Source organism: Hibiscus syriacus, unplaced genomic scaffold, assembly GCF_006381635.1.
Source record: "Hibiscus syriacus cultivar Baekdansim isolate YM2019G1 unplaced genomic scaffold, ASM638163v2 tig00110963_pilon, whole genome shotgun sequence".
NCBI classification, from domain to species: domain Eukaryota; kingdom Viridiplantae; phylum Streptophyta; class Magnoliopsida; order Malvales; family Malvaceae; genus Hibiscus; species Hibiscus syriacus.
In genome coordinates this window covers 134,771-145,357 of record NW_024062936.1, presented here as the reverse complement: position 1 = coordinate 145,357, position 10,587 = coordinate 134,771, and the positions used below count along the sequence as shown (strand labels likewise).

At 32.2% G+C, this 10,587-nt stretch overlaps 1 protein-coding gene across 1 annotated transcript; it reads right to left on the bottom strand.

Annotated features, from left to right (window-relative positions):
- Window positions 1-584: 584 nt before the first annotated feature.
- Window positions 585-4,641, bottom strand: LOC120148566 (3-epi-6-deoxocathasterone 23-monooxygenase CYP90D1-like). Its single transcript, XM_039161649.1, has 8 exons — window positions 4,131-4,641; window positions 3,670-3,994; window positions 3,029-3,178; window positions 2,687-2,935; window positions 1,771-1,860; window positions 1,508-1,693; window positions 1,143-1,267; window positions 585-818 (listed from the first exon to the last, which is right to left on the bottom strand). Exons 1-8 carry the CDS (start codon window positions 4,349-4,351, stop codon window positions 728-730), a joined length of 1,437 nt encoding a protein of 478 aa, XP_039017580.1. The 5' UTR covers window positions 4,352-4,641; the 3' UTR covers window positions 585-727.
- Window positions 4,642-10,587: the final 5,946 nt, after the last annotated feature.

Sequence of the window (10,587 nt, the reverse complement as noted above, 5' to 3'; positions counted from 1 at the left end):
TTTTAAATACAATAAGATTTTCATATATTTAAGGTTCATATTCGAGTTCGAGTTTGAGGCTTCAATCGAGTTAAGTTTAAGATTTTTTTTTTCATTTCGAGTCTTTTCGAGCTGCTCACGAGCTTCAATTCAGGATTTCAAGTTCGAGTCGAGCTTGAAAATTTTAAGCTCGCGAGTTTTCGAGTCGAGTCGAGCTTCATTTTAGAGTTTTCGAGTTGAGCTGAGCAATATTCGAGCTCGACTTGGCTAGTTTACACCCCCTAGTAGCTAAGCATTGGATTCTCTTTGTATATGAATCTCACTTCGTCTCCTTATAATTTGGGATCAGTAATATTACCCATTTTACTTTTATCAAATTTAAAAAAGACAATGATGTTAATTTGTAGATTACATCAAATTTTTTATTTTCAATCTTTTTATACTATAATCAATTATTAATCTTTTATCAAATTACAAAAAGATAACAATTATATTATGAATTGTGAAAATCGTGTATTTGTGAATGAAATTAAAATTATATGGAACAATAAGAAGAAGAAAAAACAAGAGGGATAATTAAGGAATTAATGCAAAATGAAGGGCTCCCGAATTTGTTTTTGGAATATACAATTACATGGACTGTACCCTTTATTGATTAGGTTTTGCTTTTAAATATTTGTTGTTGGATTAAGTTTTAATTATTGCTTTAGTCAAAAGCAGATGTTGAGGTTAACGATGTTGGGCCGGTCTAATCTACCCTTGGTTTCACCCGAACCGGCATCCTCTTCTTCATTCTTACTGTCGGAAAGTTGATTATCGTGTCTTCTTCCGCCACCCATCTGCACTTTTTTTTTTGGGGGTTAAATTCAGATTATTAAAAACAATAAGCAATCGCAGATAAAATAAAAATTGGAACCATAAGATGATTATAAATTAAGATTCGAATTAAATACAGGCAGGGTAGTGACACCAAGATCCTACCTGTGTTAAATTATTCACATTTTACTATGAAAAGGCCCACCCTAGCTGCTAAGGTGTTAAAATGCATGTCTATTATATGTAGCATGTTTCTTGTATATTGAGCTGATTTGATTGATACCAATTTTATGTGCTCAATGCATTTTTGACCAAATAAATACGAAAATGGAGAGTAATTGTTATACCTGAAATTAGTGACAAAATGGTGTAGGAAAATGGAAGATTCAAGCCTGGCCAAATCAAGTCCAGGGCACAACCTCTGTCCACCACCAAATGGAGTAAAGTTATAACTGCTAATTATGTCTTTCTCCTGCAAACGATGACCAGTCCCCATATGTCTATTAGTTTAATGTTAGAAAAGCAAAACATTAGGGGTAGGACAACAAAATTTGATTCGAATAATAAAGTTTAAATTATTTCTGAAAATCTATAGACTATTTAAAAAAAATCAATGAGAATCAAACCATAAATACCCCTAAAAATATATAATAAAAAAAAGAAAAGAAAAGGAGATTAATTAATTAATTACTACAAGGTGTGTCCATCTTACTTGCCATCTCCATGGATTAAAGTGATAAGGCCAATCGTAGTGATTTTCATCGAGATGGACTGATCTAAAATAAGCAAAAAAGCACCATCCTTTTGGTATCAGATACCCTTTTATCTCCATGTCTTTCATGGCTCTTCTCATCACCCCTATTACTACGTTTCCCATCCTTAAAGTCTCTGTGATAACCTGCTTAACACAACACATTGATTATTTATTAAAAGCTACGTACAATAACCCTCCTTCCTTGGTTGAATATTGCTTACACTTTGTGTAAAAGGTAATGATAAGTAATCACTCCAAATCAGTGGCTCCCCATTTTGAGCTTTTAGCCTTTTCAACTTCAAGTTCTCCTCCTAAGAAATGTTCACAACAAAATGTTGAATTATAAGTAATTATAAAAGTAAATTCTATACAAAACTTATTATTTCTTAGGTTTGGGGTGATTGTATCAATTCAAGACCTCCTAGTTGGACTCATGTAAGGATTAGTTTAACATTACTTTTGAAAAGAATAATGAAAATATTTTAAAAAAGTGTTTGTATTATTTTATTTAAGAATTGATTTTTAAAATTATTGTAAAAATATATTTTTATAACACAAATGATCATTTAAGACATGATATTATTAGTTAAAATATACATTAATTTTTTAATGTTAAATATATAAATTATATCAATTTAAATTATGATAAAAACATAAAAATAAATAAATTTATAATGAAACGAACTCATTTTATGAAAATATATAAAATTTTAAATAATTTTTTAGTTGAAAATAATAGTAACCGAAGTCTTAAGTAAAATCGATTAGAAAGGGCACGTTGCTTTCATAAAGAAACTATATAAGTCTAGTGTGGACAAAACCCTAATATTAAAGCCTGCCAGTTGTGCCTGGATAGTCAAACAATTAGCTGGTGGCCAAGCAAATCACTATGAAAAAAAGTTGAAACTAGTGAAAAAATGATATGCCCATGTGTCGATAGTAATTTGTTGATGCCGAGTCAATCAAAGCAACATAACATGCCCATGTATCGAAGAAATGGTGATTGCCATCCATTTTTTCTCAATGGAAAAGAAATGATATGATATAATATTAATATAATATAAAGTTTCGTATTTGATACCTGTCATGAAAACTTAAACCTGATTTAAACCGGTTTTTGAAATTAAAATCGCGTACCGTCAATTGATGTAACGCAGCGGGACAATCGGAGAGGTATTTGATGGCAAGAGTCATTAAAACAGGCACAGAATCTTGGCCGGGGATCATCATATCGATCATGTTACCGGCTATCAGATCATCTGTTAACAGTTCACTGGCGTCCTTGAGCAAAACATCCACCACGTCTCGTGGAGCCATTTCACTCTTGCTTGAGTTCCTTCTAGATTGGATGATTTTGAGTACAATCTTAACCATTCTCTTCTTTGCCTGAAATAGACACGATTTCAACGCCGTTTTGCCTTTTTTTCAGACACACCAGTCCCCACCATAAGCAATTTTGTATATAATAAAGTGACTTGCCTGCAAAGATCGATAAAGTTGAGTTCCAGGCACTTTTACTGGTAAGGACATAAGGCCTGAGATGAATTCTTGGAACTGTTTCTTAAGAATTTCCATTTCTTCACCTGGGTTCAAGCTAATCAATGCCTTGACTAGTACTTGAAAAGCAATCTGGAGACGAAAAAAGAAAGGCATTTTCATTTTTAACTTTTCAAAAGGATCGGCTACATGCAAAAAAACATAATCATTATGAAGCAAATTTCCCAGACAACATGATTCATGCAAAATTATTGTGAAGCCCATGATCTTAAACTGGGGTTGCTTTCACCTTCCAGCAGAAACAAAATATTCAATCTTCAATGATTCCTTTCACGAAAGAAAGAAAGAATCCGAGAAATTAAGATTGAAATGGAAATGTTTGTGCGCACGTGTTTTAGTTTTGTCTGTGTCTGCTGCATATGAAATTAAGAAGAAGCCATATATAGATATAAGAGATATGGGATATTTGTTTTTTGCTGTGTCTGTGTAGGAACTCTTATCAAGAAAAAATGTTATCCTAAATAACTTTGAAGGGAAACAAGTGCCAAAGAACAAACTTCAATGAAAAAGGAATATTTTTGCAGAATAATTTCACTAAAAGAGAGGAACTAAAAGGCACTAACAGTTTTGGTTTCATCTTGAATGAAAATGGGTTGATCATCTCTCCATTGATCCATCGCTTGCTGGACATAACTTTGCATGTCTCGAGTGATCTGATGTTTGAGATGTGGAGACTTGAAAAAAGATCCTATGAGACCATGGATTTTCCTTTGTAAGCTCCCATTGATCAGAAGAATGGAGGATTTGCCCATCAACTCGGTCAAGGATTTCGGATAGAACGGCACGAAAGCATTTGAATCGCTTTGTAGAACGAACCGACTCACTTCTGCATCGGTTGAAACTATAGTCTGGGTCCCAAAAATGTGTGACTTGAACACTTTCCCATACCTTCAAAAACAACAATGCAAAATATAATACTTGACCAGTATCTTCATATCGAATGAAAACAATAAAACCCTAATCTGTTTAGCAAGATATTCATGGAAGCGACAAACATAAAATAAGGATGAGAGAAAATGTTTACATGCGGCGACGACGGTCCATGAAGCTCTCGGGGCGGTCGGAGTAAGCACAAGAAATGAAATCGATGGTTTCACCGAGGAAAGGCCAGCCAAGGGTTCCTAGAGGAAGCTGGCATGAGGTTTTGGATCTCAGACATTTGGTTTTGGAAAAGAGAAATATGATGGAAAACACAAGTGTTGTCATAAACACAATAATCATCATCAATGAACTGATCATCCCCATGATTGCTGATTCTTTCTTTCTTTCTTTTCTCCTATCTGACTTTCCTTCCCGCACGCACGCTTGCGCTCTCTCTCTCTCTCTCTCTCTCTCTCTCTCTCTCTCTTCTCGCTTCTTAAATACCCTTAATCGTAGTGAAAAATTCTTTCTTATTTTCTTTCCTTTATGTTTTGATGAAATATGATATGCAGTGCACGCGTGTAGATGGAAAAAAATGCAAAAGAAAGCGAGTGAGAAACAGTATTGGAACTATGAATCCCAGAAATTGATATTAAAACCAATGGGAGATGATATGCATGGATATAATTCCAACGGCGAATGTTATATGTTATATTGACAAGGGTAAAGTTGGGTGAGTGGACTCAAAAATATATTTTATAGTGGAAAGACATATATTAATAAAATAGATAAAAAATTATTTAATTTTAATATATTAATAATATAAATAAAATTTAATATAACGAGTATAAATAAAATTTTATAATAAATATTATCAATAAAATAAATGACTAATAGAACAAAATTCAAATACTAGGACGTTCGCAAATCTCCAATAAAACTAGACAATGAAAAAACTAAATCATCTAATTTTAAAGTTAATAAATTAAACCTTAATATCTTTTCGAAAATCTTAAAGTCCTTTATTTTTTTTTCTTTCATGATTGATAGACAACGACATCAGTTTTGATGTTAGTCGCCGTTGTCGATATTTATTATTTTTCTTTTAATTTTCATATCACATATTTATTTTTTATTAAATAATTTACTTTTATGATATTTTTATGTCTTTGACATGTTAAACATATTTGTTTTTTTCTGCTTTTATGACATATTTTCGGTGGTTTGATCGTTGTTTTAGTTTATATTTTCTCATAGTTGGATTTTACATCGCACCGAATGATTAAAATGACGTTTATTTGTTATCATGTTGATCTTACCTACTTTGGATCCTCAGATTAGAATTAGATATGCGGTTTTCATTTGTGGTTAGTTTTTTCACGTTGCTCGAATCTAATTTACGGTTTATCAATGGTCTTTTAGTAGTTTTATTCCTTTTGTGGTTCATTTATTGATGCAGTTATATATGTTCGTATCTATATTTTGATCGAGTTTCTTGGTGAGGTTTGTAATTTTTTTTCTTGTATGGTCATTGTATGATCTTAAGTGGTTAGTTTTTTTGTTGATTATTATAGAAAAATATCATAATTATATGTTTATGGTTATCGACATTCATTGTAATTTTAAATATATATTTTAATAAAACTACCTCCAAATTTTTTTACAAAAATAAAATAACTATTTAATTGGACATATATTTAAATAAATATTTATTAATCACTTAGATAATTTTCTTTTGATAAATCACTTTTTGATAGAGGTGATAAATCAGTTAGATAAATTTAAAGCGGGAGAATGAAGTACCCGCAGAAAGTAGTGGGACCGATGAGGGGCGTCCCCCTATTTGCAGGCCCAGGGCAGCCTCATGAAGGGGATTCAATGAGTATTTATTTCTTATGGTTTTCCTTCTCTCTATCTTGGTTTTTGTTTTCTTCTTTCTATATAGATATAGATATACACTAAAACCCTAGGCCTACATCTCCTGTTACTTTCATGCCCACCACTTTTTTATTTATTTATTTTATCGGGAACGAATATATAACTCTATATTATAAAAAATAAAATTTTAAGAGATAATGAATTTATAAAATTTTAAAAAATTAAAAATAAATTTCAATCAAAAGTATAAAAATTTAAAATTTTTAGGGAAATAACTCCCTCCCTTTCGATTCGATGCATCCCTAGACATATGGGAGTGGCTCCCTCCCTTTGTTAATTTACTAAAAACAGATATTCTCAAATCTAATAAGTAAAACCAAATCTCGAACCTTTTTCCCAATCAAAAGAGGGATGAGTGGTCAAATTGACCAAGTGCAAAATGGTCATTTCACTTTGCAGAAAGGAACGAAATAAAGAACTCCATTTTATGTTTGACTGTATCATTTTATTGAAAAGAAAATCTTGCTTTGGTAGATCATGGCCCCTATTTGCTGAACCCTCAATGCTGCTGCACTTGCAGGTGTTTATTACTTTTTGTTAATTAAACCTATATGGCGTGCCTTTTGCTCATTGGTTTAAACAACCAAAGTATCTTGCTTAATTATTCGTATCACCATTGCACCCAACCATCTCCCCTTTATGGGCTTCTGTTTGTTTAATTCTTACATATCCTCTAAGAATCCCAAATATTATATATTCTTTGGAGAACAAAATTGTTGATTTATTTTCCTCAAGTTTTTCCACACATTTTTTCATCATTACGAATTAAGAGGCTTCCCTGCAAAAATAATTTAAAAAAACCCATAAATTATATGTCATTATCATATGGTACTTGATTTGTTGCCTAAAAGCATCTCCAACGCTGCAAGAATGTGGCGCGTACCTCCACTTTGGAGTGGTCCATTGATGCGCCAAATCCATCTCTTTAAAATGAAATTGCACGCTACATATAGCGTGTTACTATAGCAACGCTACAAAAAAAAAATTAATGATTTTTAGTTTTAGTTTTTTATTTTATTTTGTTATATTAAACATAATATAATATATTTAAGTAGATTAAATTGTAAGATAGATAAAAAATATATTGAAATTAGATGAATAAATATACTAATTTTGCTCTATGAAATGCACTAATTGAGCATTTGTAGAATGAATATTCTAATTCGGAGAATTAAAATAAATAATTATGCAACTTATGTTTTTTGCATTATTATTATTAATTGTAATTTTCTTATTTATTTGTATTTTCGTAATGTTATTTATGAATGTTTTATTAATAATTTTTATCTTGATATTTTTTAGAAATGTATATGTTTTATTTTATATTTGCAAAATCAATATTATAATAATTAAATATTGTGAATAAAGTAAAATTATTAGTAACGTAGAGATAGCGTTAAAGATGAATTATTATTTTATCTTTAGAGTAAAAATATAAATAATGTAGAGTAAAGATAAGGCCTGAGATGGCATAATAGCCTCCTCCTATTGATAGCCCGGATGTCTGAAGAGAATCATAATTATTTATATATGGCGATGATTCCTATCACCACATGGCGCATCTCATCAATATTTTTTTTTTGAGAAAATTTCACAACAGGTCACTAGGCTTTTTCCTCCATAAAATTTGGGGTAAAATTCAGAAAGGCCACAGATTACTCCACCAAATTTAAATTGGTGGTTTATGAATCATTGTTCCTTCTACAAGTATGGCTCATGCAGGATTCGGTCCAAGAGTATTACAAAACATTTATATTCTTTGTTTATTTCAGCTCAGAGTGGCCTTTAAATTGAAAATTTTAAGTCGCTTTCAATCACACATACCATTATTGAGCCTTAACCACTATTCCAAGTTCAAAGCCTGGTGGTGGAAGCCAGCTGATGGTCTAAACCTGCAGTCTCAAAACTCAAAAAGTAAAATCCAATTATTCATTGCAGATTCAAGTAAGGTTCCCAAAATGAGGCAATAATGTCATCAACATTTCCCTTGTGTGAAATTTACAGGGAGCCAGCTGCATCTACAATGTACTTCTCAAGAATATGATGCAATTCCTTTCTGTTTTCATCAAACCAACAAATTAAAGAAACCAGAAAACTCGAAATCTGGGTAACATATGCTTAAAAACTCCACGTTGCTGCCAACCGTACGAGCAGTGACAGTTGTAGCCGAAACAGGAAGTTCAGCTAGCATTTCTTGCAACATCTTCTGTTATGCTTGTATCCTTTTTCACTCCTTTTCTCAAGAAAAGGTAATCTGCATCAATCATACATTCCTATCGGACATGTAACAAATCATGTTTCCAAAAAAAAATAAAATTGTCAGATACAACCTAGAAACTCCGACAGTCACAAGTTTGACAATTTAAAAAAGGAACTTGTAGTAAAAAGTTGAGTTGGGACCAGGGAAATGGGGAGTGGGGGAGGAAGGAGGAAAGAGCAAGTGTCTCAACTTGGGAGGGGTGGACCACAACACATATATCATTCTCTCGGACAATAGAATACATGAAACTATTAATCGAACCAAAGAGCACGATTAAAGAAGCGAAAAATTAATGCGAATTATTACCGACCGACATAAAAAAGCAACAAAGATGTGCTCCTCCTCAAGACCTCAACTAACCAAACAGCATATAGAGAATATATAAAAGGTTTATTTCTCATTAACAACCACTTCATCTAATGGTAATTATTGGCTATTGTCAGAATACCAACACTGAAAAAATCAAAACCAGCCGTGGTTAAAGAACCTATTATAATTTATACAACCCAAAAACAGAAAGCAACAAGATGTTCTCCTCAACTAAACAACTTATATATAGTTAAAAGAAAAAGTCAGTTCGTTGCTTATCAATGCGGCTAGTTCTATTACTAGAAAAAAACAATCACTAACTATTGTATTATCAAAACACAACACTGAAAAAATCCCAAAATAATGCATTAAGCCGTCCTTTATTACCAATCAGCAATACCTCAGTTCACTTCATTTAGTTGTAATTTCCGTTACTGATTAGAGACTGCCAAGCTACTTAATTTAAAAGCAATTTCCATATGAACACCATAGTAATCAACTACACCAGTAGAACTAACACAATTTGCACCTTATCACTAAAACATTGATGGTGCATATCAAATCAATCAACATCTTTCAAGCAGTCATTATGTTGGTGGGTGAATACGGTAAAGATTGCGAATCAGTTCACGTGTCATCATCATCACAAGCAAGGATGAACATGGATATAATCACTCCACAATCCTCGGCGCTTGAAACTGTAACTACGCATGTAAGAGAATTGCCAGTAAAGTTTTACTAACCTCAAAACGGAACCCCAATTCCAGAAATTATATTAAAAATGTTGAACTCCATCAAATGAACACAATTTGGGTTAGGACTGTACCTAAACTTCTTAAGCATTACTTGTTCATATCTCTGAATTATTCAGAGTTTCAGAATGTGCCAACTCATGACTTCTACTCCCAAAGAAACTATTTTTCCTTTTTGTTATCATAATATCTATTCTAGGTGAAGGTATAAAAGGGTATGATTGATCACTTAAACAAGTAAAAGATAAATTAGTCTCAATCACATGATCATGCACTAAAGGGTTCATGATTTGCAGCACTAACTTTCGATCATGGGATGACTTTACTAGCAGCAGAGCAGGAAATTTGTCTGGTGACTCCAATCAATATACTATTTGCGGAAAACATTTCATGTGTCAAAAGTACTTCAACACAACAGAAAACCAGTATCAGAATGATTACAGAATATGGTGATGTTAACAAAAATGAGTAATTGTAAACATCTAGCATAAAAATCGGAATTGCTTTACAGCATAAAGTCGAGAAAAATCCATCGGTGAGAAGCAACAAAGACATGTGAACTGTAAAGTAGTAAATTACTTGTTACATGCACTAAAATATAACTGAAAGATATAAATGCTAAATGGACATCGGAAACATTCTTCCATGCATAGCAGAATAGACAAATAATTACGCAACAAATCCTGAGCACTAGACTGTGTTATCTGAGCTGTGTTATGATATTAACAAGATAGGAAGTCGAAGTTGCACACTACCCAAATCGTACCCATTTTACAAGAGCTTTGTGCTTCGCCATCAAATTTCCAAAGCTTAGTTACCACGGATGAAATTTTTTTTTACCACACACTTGTCTTTCATATAAAAAACATGAAGCAAAATGAAACACATAAATGTTATTGGACTGGTAGAATCAAGATATTTATCCAATAAAGCAGTACCCAGTTAAGAATGAGTAATTATGATGAAGCAGAAAAATCTTGGTATTACCTTTACAAGAAGAGCTAACAGGATGCTTACAGATGCAATGCACATCCATATCTATGGCATGTTATAGCCAACAAAGACACTACGTAATTGGTCCGTATGTATGACATGAAAGACAAATTACTTCAAAAATATTCTTATAGTTTGCTTAAAAGCCCCTGAAGCTTGGCCTTTATTTAAATCTCTTAAAAGAAAGCAACAGCAGATCATGAAAAAAACTTTTCACAAAAGAAAATTCTACAAAATTATCTTTCATAGATTTTTTTTTGATTAATTATCTTTCACAGATTATTAACATTCTTAGGGACCGTTTGATTTTTTTATTTTGCTACTTGCATAAAATAAGGCTCCATCTGGTTCACTTGTTCTTTTTGCGT

What these genes read in the sequence shown, in the direction of transcription:
- LOC120148566 (XM_039161649.1), bottom strand. Translation starts at nt 4,351, where the DNA reads ATGGGGATGATCAGTTCATTGATGATGATTATTGTGTTTATGACAACA. An exon ending in CTGCGTTACATCAATTGACG is followed by an intron (nt 1,861 to 2,686) that starts GTACGCGATTTT and finishes AACATTTCTTAG; the next exon opens with GAGGAGAACTTGAAGTTGAA. An exon ending in CATTTTGTCACTAATTTCAG is followed by an intron (nt 819 to 1,142) that starts GTATAACAATTA and finishes AAAAAAGTGCAG; the next exon opens with ATGGGTGGCGGAAGAAGACA.